The following is a 21,011-nucleotide window of genomic DNA, read 5'->3' as shown; positions in this document are numbered from 1 at the left end:
CTCACACGGGCTAGACAGGGTTAGCCATTGGGCCGGATGTGGACGGCGGACTGTAGAATGCCCAAAATGTGACACCTCCTTCCCATACCTTATTCCAAAATGTCAACTCTAATGTGTTTATTTAGGAAAATACTGGTTGCACTTCATGTTCCGAGTGGGACAATATCTACCATTGCACTACTCAAGTTGTCAAACGCTACCTTTTGTACAAAATCTTTGATTGTAAATAATGGTAAATCAGTGTTTTTTCACAGACTTAACACTTCTAAATCTTAATACAAACACAACTTGGACATCCATCCTTTGCACACAAACTCATGCTTTTCTCTTTTCTGATAAAGCCACCAGAAGCTCTCTTTCTGCTGTCTTTGCACCCTGACCTAATCCTCAATCGGGAATCCCTAACTCTGAGTAAACTGGTGTTCGATGTGTTCATCCATGGTAACAACATTTCAGAGGGGGAACCTTCTCCAGCCTAAATCGCATCTTTTATCTCAGTAAATCTAAACTTCTTACACTCGCACGCATCATCTGCTGCATCTCCTCGTGGTGAAGTTCCATAAAGCCAATTCCACTTGTAAGAAAATAGACCTCTGGAATTTGGACACCACTGCAAAGTAAAGTCACACTACATGACTGGATCTATAAATGGCTGGCCTATAAAAGGATGTGCTAAAGACAAAGTAATACATAGTGAATATATTTTTAAAAATGTATTTATTTAGTCTTCTTTATTGTAGTGTAATTTGGTATTGTGTGAATAAAAACATCTGACTTAATATTTAATCTATTTTTTTTTTTTTATTCATCTCACCAAAAAGTTGCTCAAAGCCCTCAACTTGACATTTTTCTTTTTATTCAAAATGATTCAAATTATATTATGGTACAGGAAATATTATCCATACATACATTTTCTTAGCCTCCTATCCTCACAAGCACCCTTGTGTGTGTGTGGTGCCAATCCCAGCTGTCATATGTCAGGAGGCAGGGTACACCCTGAACTGGTTGCCAGCCAATCACAGGGCGCACGGAGACAGACAACAGTTGCACTCACAATCACACCTTGGGCCAATTTGCTGCTGGCATCATTACAGCCAAGGTCTCCCCATAGATCATGTCTGTGAGCATCGCCCCCAAAAAACATGACTACCCGAATTAATCAATGCTCTCTCATGGTAATTCCTCAAAAGGTTAAGACCTATATTATGTTTGGATTGGGATTGGTGCATCAGGAAGAAAGAAGAGCTCTGTATGTGCAAACAGAAATGCAAAAGCAATGATGAAACTTCCACGCTCTGCTCAAATATTTGTGTAGTTTTCCAAAAGTTCAATTTAGCAATTAAGGACATATCCCAATGTATCCTCATGAGAAGAGACTTATTAAAGGGGTTTCTTGATATATTTCTTCAAGATGGGGGTGTGGGGGCACACACCTTTAATGTGACTGAATGATACTTACTGTATGTATGTTTACTAGTTTCCAATCTCCTCTCGCAGGTTTTCTAGGCAAGAACTGTGAATTGGACATTGATGCTTGTGGACTTAACAGCACATGTCCACCAAAGACTCTGTGTTTGGATCTTTCTGATGGCCTAAAATATACCTGCCGAGTGCCCTGTCCCTCAAGCCTTCAGGTGAGTAAAATATCATATATGCTTGTCTCGGTCAGCATGGTACAATAATGGTTAGCATGTCGGCCTTACTCAGGAGATCTTTTCATTGCAACAATCTTTATTTGGAGTGCATGTTCACCCCATGTTTGTTGCATTTTCAAGGCACACTGGCTACCTTCTACATCCAGAAAACATTGATTTTTGAGTTAATTGGAAACTTTAACTTCTGCAAGGTATGATTGTGCGAAGGATTGTTTATATTGGTTCATATCCTAAAATTGACTAGAAAGCCTCTCCCCACAGTCAGTTAGAATAAGCCATTTTCCTATGACCCTGATGAGGATAAGTGGTGTAGAAAATGGAGGAAAGGATGAAATATTTATTTATTACGTTCCCAATGATTTGTGGTGTCATTTTTTTCTCAAAGGCGTTTTTAAGGATTCACTCAGATGACTCATTGATAACTGTCAAAGAACTACCAATCAATAATTGATGATTGACTAGTAAGCAGTCTAGGGTGTATTGCACGTTTTGCCCCATATCATCTGGGATAGGTTCCAGCCTGCCTACAATCTTTACCAAGATAATGCTTACGTTGGCAAATTGAGTGATTGAGTATTTTAACACATCGGAGCACTTCTGTTTCAGTGTTAGACTTTATTTTCGTCTTAACGAGTGCATTTTTTAAAGCATGCTTTCAAATGGCAATGAGTAAAATATACAGTCATAGTATCAACTATTGGATAATGACTCTGTAAAGCAAATTCTAACTAATTAGAAGGTATCAAATTAGATTTTTCCAATATACAAGTACCAGATGTCATTCACTCGGATTGAAATATTGTTTAGGTTTGTGGTTAGGATTCCTGGTTTTCATCCTTGTGGCCCGGTCATGGAAATTGAGATTTGGGCTGCAATAGCTCTGACTAACGAGACAGCAGCAGGTTTAAAAACATGGAAATTTTTTCGGGAATGAATATTGTTTGCTCTCTCAAATCAAAATTAAATCTCTAAATTGCTTTACACTGTACCATGCGATTTCTTCCATGCCTATATCTCAATAACATACATGGTTCTCTGGCACTACTGGAAACTAGATCCATGTGTTTCTCTATTCTTTGGATCGAATGAGCTTTAGTCAATTTAGACATGGATAAATTCTTGGAGAGCATTTGTACTATCTGTATTTCTAAGTGTCTTACTGGAATGAACAAGGCAAAACATAAAAGAGCAGTAGGGCTACTTCAGATGACCAATGTGAATCTGTGTTGCAGGGGTTGTGTTGAATGGATTGTGTGTTGTAGCACTAATAAACATGAATACGCTATAGCAGGAATCCTTTTTTTCTTCTTCTTTTTGTTAGACAGCTCTTGGGAGCTTTTGCCCTCAGTGGTCATTGATCTTGTCTTGTAAGACATGATTTAGATGCAACATGAAATAGCAAGTGAATAGAGTATAAAGCACAGATCAGTATTCATGAAAATCATGTCCCAGTAATGAGGCTCATACTCAGGCTGCCAGGAGGAGAAAATAATTAGAAGCCGTATTGTGAAATAATGCACATATTCCTGACTGGGGCAATGCAAGGTATTGTGATACAAGAAAAAGTTGCCTTTTTTCCCCCTTTGTCATATCTACCTTACTACTCTGTCTTCTTTCAGCAGCCATGTGCCAATGGAGGACACTGTGTGTTGAATAACGGCAACAGCTACACGTGTATCTGCCGCCCAGGCTGGTCGGGCTATAACTGTCGCACAAATGTCAATGATTGTGTTCAACATTGGTGTCAAAACGGCGCCACTTGTGTAGATGAAATTGACGGGTATAGGTGAGTTTCAGTCGGCTTTGTGTTCCCCAGCTGCTGCACTTTCAAAGCTATGACATTAACCACCTGCTTTTGTCTAATTTATAATGGTTCATAATACTGTATACTGTACAGCAGTAAGGAATTCTCCTCATCTGTTTTTAGCTGCCTATGTCCAAGAGGCTTCTCTGGCTCCTTCTGTGAAGAGGACATTGATTACTGTGTGGAGCACGGCTGCTCTGAGCATGGAATTTGTTTGGATCAGCAGTTGAACTTCACCTGCCGCTGCACTCTTGGATTTGAAGGGGTCCTGTGTGAGAAGGAAACGGATGAATGCAATACTTTTCCCTGTGCAAACGGGGCCACCTGCGAGGATCACGTTGGTGATTACCAGTGCCACTGTTCCCCAGGGTTTGAGGGTATGACAACATCGAATTATAAGTTTACGTTATTGGATATAAAACATCACAGTCTTCAGCGGAATGTTTTATTACGTAACAGTGAAGTCATTAATATGTGTGATGTTGAATGGACACTCTGGTGAGTTGGTTGTTGTTGTCTGTGAAGTTGCATTAATATTAACTGTAATTATACCACAATAAGTAACTTTACTGCCCAAACCGGAATCTATTACAACACAACAATCACCATATCTTGTATGTTTAAAGTTTGGAGACTTTTTACGGACATGTCCAGAAAATATGTAATTTAGGAAGAACATACTGTTTGTGTATGTACTGTACATATGTACAGTACAGGTCACGATGCACTGATTGGATACTTTCAAGTCATTTATGGAGGATTTCCATTAAGCTCAGCTCAGATGAAAATTATATATTTATCTGGGATCATTCCTCTTCACCGTCTTAATAGACTACTCAGAAATGGTGAGAGTGTGGACTGAACCACAACCTAAGTATGTTAGGAAAGAGGAAGGAGGAGAAAGGAAACACTTTAAAAACCATTATAAAATGTGCTTTTGGTAGTTATTTACACTATTTCTACAGTAAACGTAGGAGTACAATGGATTACACAATGTTCAAACGATCATAACGTGCACCTACAAGTGTTTTTTTTTGTATAAATAACATAACGTAACGTTAACAATATAACCTTTAGAATAATATGGAATAGTAATAATACTGGAGTTTGCATTGGTCTGGTACAAATTAAGGGGAAAAAATAGTTTGACTAGCTGACCCTACCTGTACATTTATGGTATCCTTGAGAAAAACTATCTATGAGCTCAAATCTCTTTAGGTTAGATTAACAATAGGTTTACCTGCTACCTCATGTTTTGTACCTTAGTGCAAGCGTGTTCAGCAACCTTCTAGTTCTCATGCTATCATAAAGAAAACCTGCTTGAAATATCTCACAAATTGATGTTTGGCTTCACTGGCTTCTTGGAAATAGACCTCAATTTAAGGGTTTTTAAGATCTCGTAATTTAGCCCCTCACTTGTTTTCCCTGATTTATAGACTATCGCAGTCTGCAAACTATTTTTTTTTCCATACCTCTCCCATATTTTCTCCTCAACCTTTTTTGAAAGGATGATACTTACATTTCATTACCCTAACTTGTCATGTAAAATGAACAATATATTGTAACACAATGGGTTAGTCCTGGAAAGATAAGTGCCCTCAATTATGTGAATATCAAACAGTACGTGGTAGCACAGCAACCACCTGTGCATGCAATGGGGGAAGATGACCAAAGTATGATTACCTTTGGTCAACAAAAGGAAGAGCATTGCCTGAGGACGTGTTCATTGTGCTCTTTCTCAAGGGCCTGAAATATAACCAAAGGCCAAAAATACAGAATCTTTCCATTTGTCAATAATTATTTATTTCCAATTCCAAATTTTGCCTCGCATTTAGTAAAATTGAGGATACCCCATTTATGCATCATCTTACTACATGTTGTAGCATGCTGAATACATAGTTCATATTCCCAGCCATTGGAAATACAAGTTAAAGAGCTGCGTTGTCATTATATGAAGCAGATAAATGTTGCAAAAACACTAACACTAGAAAACATTCTTAATGCTGTGATGGTTTAAAATATGTAGGCTATTACAGTAATCCAACCTACAGTATTTCTGACTATAATTTCATAATTTTATTTTATTGTTGTGGTTGTTTTTATTCATACAATAACATAACGTTAATATATTTAGACTTTGAAACTACCAAGTGATGTAGCTCTTCATATTTAAAGAACATTACATACCATAACAATGAACAAATGAATAGAGTTACGAATACAGAATTTTCAGGTGTGGTGAATGTTTATGATATTGATTTGCATCAGCAAATGTGAGGTAAAGCCCATTTAAAACTGGACTTTAGTTTCAAATGATCTCTCTCTACACTACAGGAAGGAGATGCGATGAGAATGTGAATGATTGCTGGTCACAGCCTTGTCTCAATGGCGGCTCATGTATGGATCTGATAAATGATTACATTTGTCATTGTCCTCTTGGTAAGTGCTAACTAGATGTGTATTACTATTGAGTGTGTTTACAAAAATACAATGCTATTAATAATGGCTATCCTAACATTATCAGCCATAAATTATTATTTTTTTTCTTTTTTATGTTCAAGGGTTTTATTTCTAATCTCTACTCATTTCCTCAACAGTCATAGTTATGGTCATCTCTCGTGACCTGGGATTTACATGATTTACACGGAAATTGTGACTTTCTGTCAGTGAATTAATGATGCTGGGGACAAATAAATGAAACACGTTGGTGTGATTATAATACACTGGTGAATCAGTCAAAGGTCAAAGCCACTGTGGCCATCCTTGTGTGAATTACTTTCCTTACATCATTGTGTGAATGGATGGATGACGCAACATTGTTGAAGCACTTCGAAGACCTTGGGGAAGAAAATAAGTCATATCTTATATTGGATGTCAAACTCAAGGCTTGTGGTCTAGATTTGGCCTGTCACATCATCTTATGTGGCCACTTCATGTTTCTTCCTAAAAGAGCAAAATAGAAAAATGTTTTGTTTTTCCTCACATTTTTTGTCACCATTTGTCACCAATTTAAAATAAATGGAGTAACAGTTAAATGGAGAGTTTTTGTATTTATTTTTCACTGACTTGTAATTTCAAAAATATGAAATCAACTACTCTCTGAGGGAAACAATAGCGACGATTTGGCCCGCACCAAAAAGGAATTTCACACCCCTATCTTAGACCATCCATAAGAGGACGGTTATGCATATATTTTGATGGAAAAATTCTTGCAAACGCTGTTCACTAACTATGTTCTTTGTTAGTGAGCACTTCTCCCTTGACAACATAATCCATCCACCTCCCAAGTGAGAAATATCAAGGTGCTGACAAGATGGCATGATTATTGCACAGGTGTCAACAATAAAAAGACACTTTACGATGTGCAATTTCTATTAGAAAACATATTACATATGCAGGAATTTTCAAACAGGCATATCACCACATGTAACTGGAACAGCCCAGAACCACCATAGCCAGCTTCTTCACATTCAAGATCGCCTGCAACCAGGCACCCTGACAATTGCTGCAACAGTTGGTTTGCATATCCAAAGAATATCTGTGCAAACTGTCAGAAACTGTCTCAGGGAAGTACATCTGCATGCTCACTGTTTTCATCAGGGTCTCAACCTGACTGCAGTTCAACGTCGTAACTGAGTCAAGTGGGTGAATGCTCACATTTGATGGTGTCTGGCACTTTACAGCTGGGTTCTCTTCAAGGATCCATCCCAATTTTCACTGTACAGAGCAGATGGCAGACAGTGAGTATCGTGTTGTTTAGGTGAGCAGTTTGCTGATGTCGTCATTGGAGATGGAGGCAGGAGATGATTGTACAGGCAGGCAATTGTCGTAAACAGACCCAGCACAATTTATTGATGGCATTATGAATGTCCAGAAAAGCATTGATGATGCCCTGAGGCTCATTGCTGAATCATTCATCCACGCCTGTGATCTCAATGCAAGGCCCCACATTGCAAGAATCTGTACACAATTCCTGGATGGTGAATACATCCCATTTCTTGAATGAGGCGCATACATCACTAGTGAGCATGTATGAGAGGCTTTGGAACAGAGTCGTACAGAGAGCACATTTCACATCTTGCCAATAACGGCAATTGAAGAGGACTGGACCATAATGAACCAGCTGATCAACTCTTTGCAAAGGACATATGTTGCATTGCATGAGGCAGATGGTAACTGCTTTTCTGACACCCACCTCCCAACCCATACAATAAAATTGCATATTTTCGAGTGGCCTTTTATTGTGGACAGGCTAAGGCAAACCTATGCGATAATCATGCTTGCTAATCAACATCTTGATTCTCTCCACCTCTGAGGTGGATGCACTATGTCAGCTAAGAAGAAGTGCTCACTAAAACAGATTTAAAGTAAAGTCATTTCAAGAGGGTCCTTGAACCGCTGCGCTTGATATGATGTATGCAAATAAATGTGACAGTCTTTGGGACATAATTTGGAGACAATCATGTGCATAAATAATAAATGAGTAAAGATTTTCTGCCTCTTTTGTTTAGGCTAATGTATCCATTCCCGTATCCTTTTCAACATTTATCACCTTGCTTTAAAATTATACTTACTATGTGTCATATATTCCAAAAAGAAGTTTTCTTCAAGAAGGTGTCTGCAATCAGCCCGTAGCAGAAGGCTGTTTTGCATTCTTTGGTAAGCAGCTGATGTGACACCAGCTTCTGGCAATAAAATATTTAATCACCACTTGAGTCGCATTTATGCTTCCAGCACTAGTTAGCATTTTAAGTCCAATGTCACGTTCAGATATGAACATTCAAAATCGAAATATTAGAAAATAAACTACTTCCTGACATTTTTTATACAATTAGGTTTGTTTATACACTATGTGTTATTTCTTTATAAATTCTTATAAGTTCACACTGGTTTGTTATCGTGCAGTTTCTTTCCGGATGTATGTTTCGCTGGACAATAAATTCATATTCATTAAAACATTAACCAGCCCGAACCCTGCACAGTACCTTTTACATGGTGTGTTTATGACATTAAAGAGAGAACACATCCATCACTGTGGATTATCTGCTCTTACTAATTTCCTGCATTTTTCCCCAAAATCACATTTCAACAAAAACAGAACACCAATGTGTGAGTAAAGCCTCCATTACTGGTTTATTACATAGACAGATTTACAGACAGGTGTTTTTCATCTCCTTATCTTTTTTCATAAACTCAATTAGGGTCGGGGTGTGGGCGGGGGGATCTGTTGAGCTTGCTCGAGTCTTCGTGAGAAATCAAAACACATGGGCATCATTTTCTGTGTGGTTTCAGTTTATGAATTAACATGGGTGATGTATTTAATTTCTCTCTATATTGTGTAGTAATGTTCTATTTTTCTATTTTACATGCAAAACCACTGAAGTGTAAAATAAAGTCTAGAATATTTTAGTGTCGTTTAGGGAATAAGATTCAAGTAATGCATGGATTTTTTTTCAGGATACAGTCAAAACGAGAACAAGATTTTAAATTACAATTTCTGATTGAATTCAAGTACTAACACAATGAATGATGATATTTCAGTCTATCCAAAAAGATTTATATGCCAATTTCTGAAACTAGTTAAATAGATGGTAAAATGCACCCTAACACACAGGCTTGTCAATGTATTGACATTCGATATACATGTAGTTGATTTTAACACATGAGGAGGTAAGCTCAGTCTTTTTAAGTGGTGGAAATAAACAACAGCAGTCTCAGTGAAATATAGGAATTGTGATATAGAGCCATCAACGATAATCTTTTCTACCAGCAGATGTACAGTACAGTGAGCCCAATGGGTGGTATTAAAAAGAATATTAAAATACGCTGAATTGAAGCACAAGAGACTTTAGCAGTGGAATGTTGGTGTATGTCGGCATTTAACGGAGTTAACGGAACAACATAAAACATCTTTTTTTAAACTAGTTTTACATTATAAGAAATAAAGTTATCAATGTGGGTGCTTTCAGTGGAGTTGAGCTGCATGTCAGGTTGAACAGTGTGTTCCATTTAATGATTTCGACACTGGAAATGTGACATTCCTTCATGCAACATTATCTGCAGAGTGAATTGCATGCACAATTGGTCATTAAGCGCTTTAGGAAAAAACTCAGGGGGGATCAGGAGTTAGACCTTACCTAGTAGAGGAAATATACTGTATCGCGTAGGGAATAAGTTTGCATAGGTAGGTCAAATTCTATGCTACATACAGCAACCCTAACATGCAGAGTGATTTTAATGTTACAAAAGTGCACAATCTGAAGGTGTTATGCTTGAAAAGAAAAATAATTGATGCGGTCCAATCGTCAGGAGTCCATGACTTTCTCTTTCTCTCTTTATTCAGAAAAGAATATTTAATGGGTATACCCATCATCTAGTGTACGTACAACAATAGTTATTGACATCAGTGGCATTCAGATGGTAATTTGGTGCCTCAGATAAATGTGTGGTGAGGTGGTTCACTGTCAATGAGATGCTCAATTAAAATACTTTATACATTGAAGTTAGATTGCAAGGTAAACATTAATAATGCATGAGGGTGCTAAAATGTGTCTTTACCTTATGAAACACACAGTCATATATATCTGTGTTGTACAACATTTTCTCTATGTTCTTTGAATTTCAATTGTTAACTCTATTGTCATTGCAGGATATAACGGCAAAGACTGCTCCATAGATATTGACCTTTGCTCGTTTGGGATGTGCACCGAACATACAACATTGTGCACGGAAACAAAGGATGGGCAAAATGTATCTTGCATATGCGAAAGAGGTATGCAAAGACCTTGGATGGCAATTATGCACTTAAAACATGAAAGCCTTGATGACAAAAAAAGATATCATTAAAATAATAATAATTTGACATTTGAAAAATGAAGTCAAGCCAATGTGCGATTCAATATAGTAAAATAGGAACTAGTAATAGTAATTCAATATTGTGACTCATTCAGGTTGAGATATTTTATTGTTATAATAACATTACATGTACATGCCAACAATATTATTTTCATTATTATTACTGTTATGGTGAGGTTTTTATGCCATCTGTTACTTGGTTGTGAATGCCTCTATCTTATTTGTTTTTATTTGGTGAATGGGATATGTTGTGGCTGGAAAATGAAGTAGAAGAACTGTCAAGACTGTAAGAGGTATTGATCAGTGTATACAGTATGTATGTGTGTGTGTGTTTTTACTCCATTTCGACGGTGGGGGGAGGTTCCATATCTGAAACTGTTCATGCTCTGAATGCATGCATACTGTAGTTGCTTTACATTAGTGATTCCCAAACAGTGTGTCGGAGTACATTAGTGTGCCATGAGCGCTCTTCAGGTGTGCCTTGGAAAGTTATCCAATTTTATATAATTGCTAAAAAAAAATATTTCCAAGAAATAATGTATCTTTATTCATGTATATTTATGCCAGTGAGGCACAATGACAGACAGAACAAAACAAATCCTCTTATATTAGATGGCAGGAAGTACACACAGTAATTAATCTATCCATTTTTGATTACATTTACTTTTGTTGGTGTGCCATAGAATTTTTCAATTGTAAAATATGCGCCTTGACTCTATAAAGGTTGGAAATCACTGCTTGACATAGTTACCGCCATCCACCGAGAGACATGCCCAAAGCCGACTAAACTGCCACATACAATGCGAGATTTGCCAATTAGTTTTTATGAGAGGCTGACTGTTAACTGCTAGTTAAAACATCGTGAAATCAAATCAGCCAATCAAAAATACACACAAGGTTTCCCAAAAAAGCTGGAATTGTGTTTAAGCAAGACCCTGCTGGATGATAGACGCAGCAGTGCCGCCAAGCCATACAATATTGAAGATATATAAATACATGTATATGTCACGTCCCATCGGAACGAGAGGTAGGACCCAAATGCAGGAACTCGGAAGACGCAAGGTAGTTCAAGAAGAGACACGTTTATTGTATGCCGAGATCGGGGATCGAGCAGGCAGTCCGGTGCAGCAGCGGTTGTTGGGGCGTCGGGCGAAAAGAGCACATGAGCGGGCAGGCAGTAGTCGGTACACGGGGAACCAATCAATGCAGGCAGAAGTGTCAAGGAGTCAGGCTTACAAGGTTGGTCAGAGAACGGACGGAGGTCGGTACACACAGGTTCAGTCAGGAGTACGAGAGTGCTGGAACGGGACATAAAGCTCAACGAACTGGCCGAGGACCAGTCGTCACCGGGTCCTATCTATACAGGGGATGATCAGCCCGCATGAGGAGCAGGTGTGCGCCTCCCAATCAGCGCAGCCGCGCGGGCACCTGCACAGCTCATGCTGAAGCGGCAGGATCATGACAGTATAGCTGCGTGTGTGTGTGTGTGTGTGTGTGTGTGTGGTGTGTGTGTGTGTGTGTGCATGTGTGTGCGTGAGGGTTGTGTGGGTGTGGGCTCACAGTTCTGAGGGCCAGGGTTAGAATTCCGGCGCTGCCTGTGTGGAGTTTGCATGTTCTCCCCGTGACTGTGTGGGTTTTCTCTGGTTTCTTCCCACATCCTAAAAACATGCATTAATTGGATACTCAAAATTGCCCCTAAGTGTGATTGTAAGTGCGACTGTTGTCTGTATCTATGTGGCCTGTGATTGGCTAGGATAGGCAATTCCCGCAACCCTTGTGAGGATAAGTAGCTCAGAAAATGGATGGATGGATGGATAAATACAGTATATGTATACATGAAGCCATACTGTGTATACTTTATTCGAAAGTTGAAATTAGAATACAAAAAGTGTATGTTCCCCATCAAATGCTGATATTTAAGACTCCCCTAGTCTATTTGGTAGAAGTTCATGCAACCAAATCAATTACTGAGATACTTCATCACTCCTGTTTCACATATGCTGGCCATATGTCAAATTGAAGGAGTGTGAGTGATTTCTTATGTAAATGAAAGCAACTTGCCGCAAGCTCCTGTCCCACATCACCTCTCAAGGGCGCACACTAAAACATTTCCTTGCCTTAGATGTTTCAGGTGGGTGATCTTGGCATCCATATTCTCTAATGCTAGGTAGTGTAATGTACTGCGAAACATATTTCTCCTTTCCTCTACTGTAAACTGTTCCATTTTTGACTCACATTCTCACACCAAATAATGTCAGTGAGCCTCAAATCCTCAAAAAACATTTGACGCTTTTCAATAAGATTATTAGTGAATTGGTAAGAAATGCAATATTGTGAATAAGGGTGTTTGTGGGTAATTGCACCAATTTGCTCTTCTTTCAAAACTAAATCTCCCTCTGTATTAGCACATATATAGGGTTCATTATTGACATTGTTATAAAATTATAACTAGGAGCACAGAGAGGTGGTGGTTAGCACGTCTTCCTGAGAGTTATGAAGTCGGGGGTTTAAATCTCCGTTCAGGCCTTTTTCTGGATTCCAAAAAGTTAGGGATATTAGCCTTTTGGGTGAAATCTCAAAGAATGTCCTATAACCTTTACAGATGAACTTGATTTGACTTTCCTTAGACATTTTAATGCACATTCCCAACTGTTGAATGTTTCAATTCTTTTTGCACAACTTGCTTTTGTCTAGCAAGTAGCTGAATGTTAGCATCACAAAAGGTGTCTAAGCCATGAATTGACCAATCCATCTTATTTTAAAGTTGATTCTAAGAGTCCAATTGAGAAACAAAAACGGTAAAAAAGGCCCAGTGCTAAACATCAGAACCAAGACTATTCTACCTCTACCTGATATACTGGTAAATACAGTATAATGTATTACTTAAGTTAACCATGAGACTGAAAAAAAGCCCAAGTCACCAAATAAGGTCATCAAATATGCTCATTTGAAGGACACCTTTGCATCTGTACCTAAAAAAAATGCTTTTAAAATAAAAATATCATTTTGTTCATCTTGGAACTCACCAACCACCAACACCTGGTGTAGGTTTCATGTAAGGAAAGAAGAAAGTTTGGATATACACTGGAAATTTCTTTTCACATGGCAATGTTCTAAACCATAGCGATCTTATCCACTATAAAGTTAGAACAAGGAGTACTGTGAAATTGCATGCCGGCTATTGCTTTATGCTTCTGTGAGAAGAGTATGCATGCACGCATATGCGCACATTCGACCTGCCAATCACTACAAAGCTTTTTTTAATTGGCTGTGAATGTGTGTGAGAGTTTACATGCGCACTCATGCATGCTATTAGTTTCAAACAGTTTTCCTTCTGAATTGATGTACTTGGATCTTGAAATCCCTGGATCGGGCTCATTTTATATGATCAATAACTTGCACTGATTTAACATGATTTAAAGTTCCAGTGAGCCAGATTCATTCAGGCGTGTGTGTGCTTGGGAATCTTCTGGAATCAATGCATGCTTTTAAAACAAAATCAAATAAAAATATAGTGTTCTGGATTGGTAGTGAAAAGATTTTTTTTTTTTTTTTTGGGGGGGGGTTGACATGTGTTGCAGGATTTGGAGGGCCATTGTGCGAAGTCAATCTCAATGAATGCGAGTCAAATCCATGCCAGAATAATGGGGTTTGTGTTGATGGCGTGGACTTATATCACTGCATTTGCTCAGAGGGTAAGTTCAAAAGTTATTACAAATACATTATCAGGTTGTCTGTAAAATATACACTGCATGTATCATGAATAATTATTACATGACACAGGGTAGGGGAAATACATTGATAATAATAATAATAATAATAATAAGTATTGATGTAGTTACTGATGGACAACTTTCTTTTAATTACAAGTGCTACTTTGCACTAGTCAAACTGAACAAAGGTAACTAGTTGAGAAGAAGATGCAGAGTTTTGACTCCAATGCTACGTTTTGCAGCATTGGTAATCTTGTTTCACACAACAGATGACAAATCTGGATGGACATGAGACAACGTGGAGGGACTGGAAGGGCAAACGTGAATGGCCATGATTTCTGTGGATCCAACCACTGGCTAATTCAACCGTAACCCCTACACTGCACTTAAAGCAAACGACATTAGGGATTTCCTAAGGCAGCCTTTCATCATTGGCTGCCAAATTACCCTTGTGAATTAATGTGGAGCTGTGGGACATGACATCGCCAAAAAAAAAAAAAAAAAAAAAGAATTCTCCCCAGCCCCACATGGACGACTTTGCCAAACAATATCATAACATAATCATCAAAAGCTAAAGATCGTTAAACTGTTAATTTATGATAATCTGCACTAACACTGCACTCTCCTGACCCTTTGGCTTTGACATGATAGTACCAGTGTCAAAGTGGTTCATTCGTTCTGGAACTTTGTTCAGCCAGATCAACCCCAGTTTGTAACAGTGAAGCTTCAAAAGCACAAATTGCTTCCAGATATATTTGCCTATTTGAATTTATACTAGATGGATGCGCTGTGCATAAAACCCAAAGAAACATTCTCCAATCATTTAAATTCTACATAATGTCCACCCTACATGTAAATGTTTATACTGTATGTAAGGACCTACTTTTAGAAAAAATAATTTAGTTAGTGAGTTTATTGGAAGTTATTTTTTAAAATCATTCATCCATCAATTTTCTTTGCTGCTTATCCTCACAAGGGTCACGAGAGTACTGGGCAAAAGGCTGGGTACACCCTGAACTGGTTGCCAGCCAATCACAGGGCACATAGAGACAGTCACACTCACAATCACACTTAAGAGCAATTTAGAGTGTCCAATTAATGTTGCATGTTTTTGGGATGTGGGAGGAAACCGGAGAAAACCCACACAAGCACAGGGAGAACATGCAAACTCTACACAGGTGGGGCCGGGATTTATCCTGGGTCCTCAGAACTGTGAGGCCAACGCTTAAACAGCTGAGCCACCGTGCTGCCTAAAATCAAAATTAATTCATTTAAAAACATACTGGAAATATATAAATGGAAATTGTATTAGTTTGACATTTGAGGATCTCCCAAATAGTATTATGATGAAAAAAAATATTACTAAATGCATAGTTTTCCCTGGTGGAATACAATTAGACCTTCCTGTCCTTTCCCTCGACATAATTCTCGTGATTTTTGCCACGTTCTGGTTGTTTAGTGAACCAATTTAAGAATGCATTTCAAGGTCATGTTTTTCATTAAATCCATCATTCAATGTTGTTGTCAAGTTGGGAAAAATGCCAAACGATGACAGAAAAAAACAACTAAGCAGATTCACATCATATCCCTTGCAAAAAGATACAACCATTCAGAAAGGCCACATTAGTCTATATGGTCTTGAAAACAAATAGAGATTTAAATGGTAAATGTGGTATACACATGGTAAATGTTACCATGTGTGAAATTATCAAGAGAATGAATGCCGTTTACGGACCTGATCACAGCCTTGTACTGAAAGCTGTTCTCTTGATCTTTGGTAATGCCAATTATCCAGTATGAGAGAATTACTGAAATGATTGTGATGGTGTTTGGGCTCACTGATTCCAATGTCCCATTTATGGCTTACAATGGGTTTGTGACTCAAAAAATGTCCGTTTTCCTCTCAATCCACCACATTTGTCAAAATTATTGTGCATGTACAATAACAGTCCTTATCTGTGGGAAAAAAATCACCAAATTAAAGACAATTTATATTTCTCAGAGCTAGTTTCATCAACATTAACTCAAACAGTTATTACAGTATTAAAATTGTCAATGTTCTTGAAAAAAACAGACCATTTGTTGTCGATCAAAAGAGTTTCATATACCCAACTAAGAGTTGTGCTTGCCTCTAACCACCAAATGGCAAAAAAAAAAAAAAAAAAAAAAAACAGTCCCGAATTGACATTGAGGAGGAAGAAATCCATCAACCTGTGAGAATATTTGAATAGAAAACAAAGAAATTCTTCAAACAAATGGTGTTTTATAGTGGATGATGAAGATGATGACAATGATCGCTGCTTCATTTGGCAGTTGTTTTCAATTAAGTGTTTAGAATCTTGTTGGGTTCTGGTATGCGGTTGACTATTTGCAGAGTTAACAAATATTGGGTTTACATTTCAGTAATCATCTCTTTATATTCACTCATTTATTAAAAAAAACAAAGACAGTTGCACCATTATGGATAGCAATAATAAATCTCGGGTATTTTCTCAATCTTTTCTACTCCAGTTGGTCTTACCTTGTTCACAGTTCTGATTCAACCTCCAGCAGGTTAAGCCTGTTATGCATTCCTAATGAAGTCGGGATAATTGTCAAATTTTATGACTCGGAGAGAAGTGGAAATTGGTTCCATGGTCAGTTTCAGAAACGATGAAATGATAAGTATTTGACCTGCACCAATAGTGCTGATGGCCCAGCATTCGTCATGGCCCTCCTGTCGTTGCTGTGTGTGACAGTGCTAATGATAGTCATTTTGTAGTGTGACCATGCACTCCAATATATTTATGAGGGGGATAAAATGTCATAATTGGCAGCACTCATTCTCACATCATGTCATTAAGTATTCAGTATGCAAATTTGAAATGTATGGAAATATTAACGAAGTACGTAGGTCCATGCCCAAAATATCTAGACGGCAGACCTAACGTCACAGTTCCGAGGACCAGGGTTCAATCCCACGGTGTCGTATGTCGTACTCCTCCCTTTTTGGTTAAATGCGCTTGCAACCATTTGACTGGTTTCTGAGGCGGCCATCAGATGATATTAATCTGTTGCTCTTTATTCAAATGCAAATGCATTCTTTGGGTTATCTGAAATCTAAAGAAATACATGTTTGAACCATATATGGAACATATTTATCCTATGTATGTTGGCTTAAGATATATTTATATATATATATAATTTATTTCTCTTTGTTCCAGGGTTTGAGGGGTCAAACTGTGAAATCAATCATGCTGACTGTATCCATGCGTACTGCACCAATAATTCCACATGTATAGACTTGCTTGCAGACTATGAGTGCATCTGTTCATTTGGCTTTGCTGGTGAGTTCTCTATGTAAGTCATAATTTAGGCATAAATGAATATGATAACTGCAACTCTCCTAATCATCTCAGTGTTTTTGTATTATAAAGAATAAAGAAAAATTGTCTTGTGCTTTTGAAGACAGTAGCGCTGATTGGTTCTTGTTTGAGATTTATGGAGCCATGTGACATTGTATATGATTTGAATAAAGCATCATATTTAAATCAACACTAAAGTACAGGCGGTTTGTTGGACATATGACAAAAAGCCTGGGTCTAATTTTGTTGGAAATCACATCTTTTAATAGATTTGCATTTCAGGGATCCACAAAATATCAAGCTGGGATTGCTCCAGCTCACCTGCGACTCAGCACAGGAAAAGCTGGATAGAAAATGGATGGATGCAATCTTGAGTGATATAGCCCAAATGTTTTAGAGGCAAATTATTTTTATTCTATATCTGCAGTGCATAAAGGGTTGTGAAAGCATGTTGAACAGAACTAAGAAGGAAGTTTTATTTATTTATTTTTTAAATCATGTAGCTCATTACAGGAGATAAAAACTACACCAAATTAGCAGTTTATATTTCTGGCCGTGAGTGGACACTGTTATAAACAAAGAAAAATGATGACCCCGCTACATCATATTGTACACCTCACATCATGCTAATTGAGTGATACAATAAGTGACTGACATTCATAATTGAGTCGCCCCTTTCAATTTTCTCCATTTATTTTTGGCTAGATAAAGATCAGCAATCTTTTTAACGAGATTTTTTTCTTTCTTCATTTATTACGGTTTGAGTTAATTTTATAGGTTTTGACTCACAACTTCCTGAAATTAAAACAGCGTCAAAACTAAAAATGTAATATCATACTACTATCAATACTGTTTGTATTCTGCTGTTATTAATTGTGCTCATTGTCATTGCACTAAAGTCTTTTTTTACTTTTCAGGTAAGAATTGCTCAGTGTCTCTCCCAGTATGTACAGATGACGATGACAACTGCAAAACCTGTTTCCATGTCTTAACAAGAGAATTACAATGCATGTGCCCACCAGGTATTTGTAATACAAAAGTACTTTTTTTTTTAGCCAAGCATAATTTGTAACATATTGTCATGTACATATATGTCTCTTCTATACAAGTATTTGACATTTTCAATTTATACCTCCATAGGATCGCTTTCTATTGATGCTTCAGCATATCAGTCATTCATATGACAGAGGCTAGTGTTAAATGTTATTTTTTGTAGAAAAATAAGAGCAGATTCTAAAAGCCGTTTCAAACAATATAACCTGGAGGTTTGTGTACTGGCCACGTTTTGGTTGGATATATTATGTCACTCTTTTGCAAGGTTAAAAAAGATGCTATTTAAAAAATAGTCTGAGATGTGATGCAGACGTGGGATGTCGAGGCAGGCGCTGTCGATGGCATTGCGCCTCACATCCATTGCTCGTTTGATCCCACATCTCCCCCCAACCAGGACACAGTTGCAATGACTGCTTCTCCTAATCTGTGAGCCAATGTATTTCCAATTCCTTTGACCTTGATGGGACACGCCGCTGTGAAGGTCTTTCAAATAGTTACATGTGTGTTTTTCAACATAGCTACATCGGGGCACACTGCGAAACACCCACTGAACACCGCGTTGATGGTCTGTGTCAGAACGGATCAATGTGTTTGGATGTAACTGTTTACCAGGTAGCGCCAATATTCAGCAGGCACTTGGTTTCAATTGAGGCTTCACGTGAACGACTTGTGATCATAGTAGAAACACTAAAAGGTTAATTATTCTACCCGATCACAGAATGTCTAATATCACCAGACTTGAGCAACAACCAAAACATGTGTGTCATTAATCAGGATCTGTGCTCACCTCTAACTTTTGATGGAATAATATTTTTGTGCCCATGTGTGACCACTGTTATTTATATTTGAATGGATGGAACAGATTCAGCTATCCACATTTAAAATACATTTCTACTTTTGAAAGTTTCACATTACAAAACGACTTCTGGAACAGATTAATTTCGTAAATAGAGGTACCATTGTACTAATCCTCTTTTGTCTGCAGAATACTGCAAGCAATTCTCAGCTTTCTAGTTGGACAGTCATTTTACCTTGTGTAGTTACCAAAGTCTAACTAGTTGACTTCAACTACAGTCGATAGCGATCCACACCTTTCACTGCACTATCTTGAGAAGTTTACCACGCTGCCTTTCCCATGACTATAAACCCGTAAAGAGCCTCACCTGTCAATCGAACCTGCCAACAACAAGCCGGCCAGTTGACAAGTGGTGGCCAACTCAAGTGCTAACTTTTTACATAATTTTCCGAGCACTGTTTGGCCAAAATATAGTGCACTGTGGGATTTTTGGCCAATATTTTCCTCCATATTTAGGTGTTGCTCTCCTTTTCACAGTATATCACAATGTCTGTGACAGGCTTTGTTATGATGGGGCTGCTGAGTTTCGGAGGATAAAAGTCGCACAATGTTTCTGCCCACTGTTTACTACTCCTGGCCAGTTAGGTTCTGACGTTATCCCACAACTTCCTCATGTTTTGTTAAGGCTTTGTAGAGATTGAAAATTGACTCTGGGAAATAATAGAACATGTTTGTTCCCTGGCAGAGTTGAATGAACCTCATGTCATGGCTTTAGAATTAGCGTCAGCCTGTGCTTGTTTACCGACTTTCAATAAATGTATGAGAATATTAGTTTACTGTCAAGAACTAATTCAGTGATCCCTTTTTATTACTCCTGCGCCCCATCGCTCTCTCAATCTGGCTGTCACAAGTGTGTGCAATTTCAGGGATTGTAGTTAAATAAAATAAGATCATGGGTTGGGTTTAGAGGAGTTCTAGCTAATGAATATAAGTTATTCTAGTAAAAATATTGTTCCTGCCCCAATAAAGACTGCCTTTAAGTTGTTGGACCCTATTATGTGCTCTGAGTTTTCATTCAATTTACCTGGTCTTAGTATGGCTGCCAAGGTCTCTCATCCTCACTGTGATCGCAGAGCCAAATTTTTTGACAATTCAAACATCTCGCCAGGCATCCGCAGAAATCATAGCCTGTCAAGATCACCCATCCTGTCCCCCGCGTTGTCGCTCAGCTATTGCATTTTGCCCACAGTGGCATGAAACCTGGGTGCCTAAGGCCTAAACAGTTAGTGTTAAATAGGATTTTTTTCCATGAATAAAAATGGGTCCATCCATTTTCCAAACCTTTTATCCTCACTCGGGTTGCAGGCGTACTGGAGCATATCCCAGCAATCTTCAGGCGATAGGCGGCGCGCACACCCTGAACTGGTCATCAGCTCATCGAAGTTGAATGAAAAGTTGGAGTTTCAAATACAACAAGACAAAGCAAGGAATTGTCAATTAAATGGAGAGAAAACAATATTTGACACATTGCTTTAAGTGTTTTAGCCCAAGTGCTGATTCTCAAAACGGGTCCACAGGAGATTGGAATTAAATTATTAATAGAATTAGAATAAAGCTTCTTAGAACAGTCTTCTTCCCGTGGCAAGTTCACTGACAGCAAACTGACACAATAGACCGTCAGCCAAGTAGTGCTCTGATTCAATGTCTCAATAGCTTGAAGGCGAGAGTAACAGTCCTTTCAATCAGTCAATAGAATATTATGCCCAAACCTTTATAATCTAACAAGATAGG

At 38.1% G+C, this 21,011-nt stretch overlaps 1 protein-coding gene across 1 annotated transcript in view; it reads left to right on the top strand.

Annotated features, from left to right (window-relative positions):
• eys (eyes shut homolog) overlaps positions 1-21,011 on the top strand; it is a 200,331-nt gene that overhangs the window by 37,958 nt on the left and 141,362 nt on the right. Inside the window, 9 exon segments of the mRNA XM_061836907.1 lie at positions 1,498-1,634; positions 3,278-3,441; positions 3,583-3,836; positions 5,794-5,898; positions 10,109-10,231; positions 13,896-14,009; positions 17,231-17,353; positions 18,289-18,393; positions 18,819-19,021. Coding sequence (XP_061692891.1) covers positions 1,498-1,634; positions 3,278-3,441; positions 3,583-3,836; positions 5,794-5,898; positions 10,109-10,231; positions 13,896-14,009; positions 17,231-17,353; positions 18,289-18,393; positions 18,819-19,021 — 1,328 coding nt within the window.

Source organism: Syngnathoides biaculeatus, chromosome 12 (genome assembly GCF_019802595.1).
Source record: "Syngnathoides biaculeatus isolate LvHL_M chromosome 12, ASM1980259v1, whole genome shotgun sequence".
NCBI classification, from domain to species: Eukaryota; Metazoa; Chordata; class Actinopteri; order Syngnathiformes; family Syngnathidae; genus Syngnathoides; species Syngnathoides biaculeatus.
The sequence above is the reverse complement of the archived record's forward strand: the minus strand, read 5'-3'. Positions and strand labels throughout refer to the sequence as shown.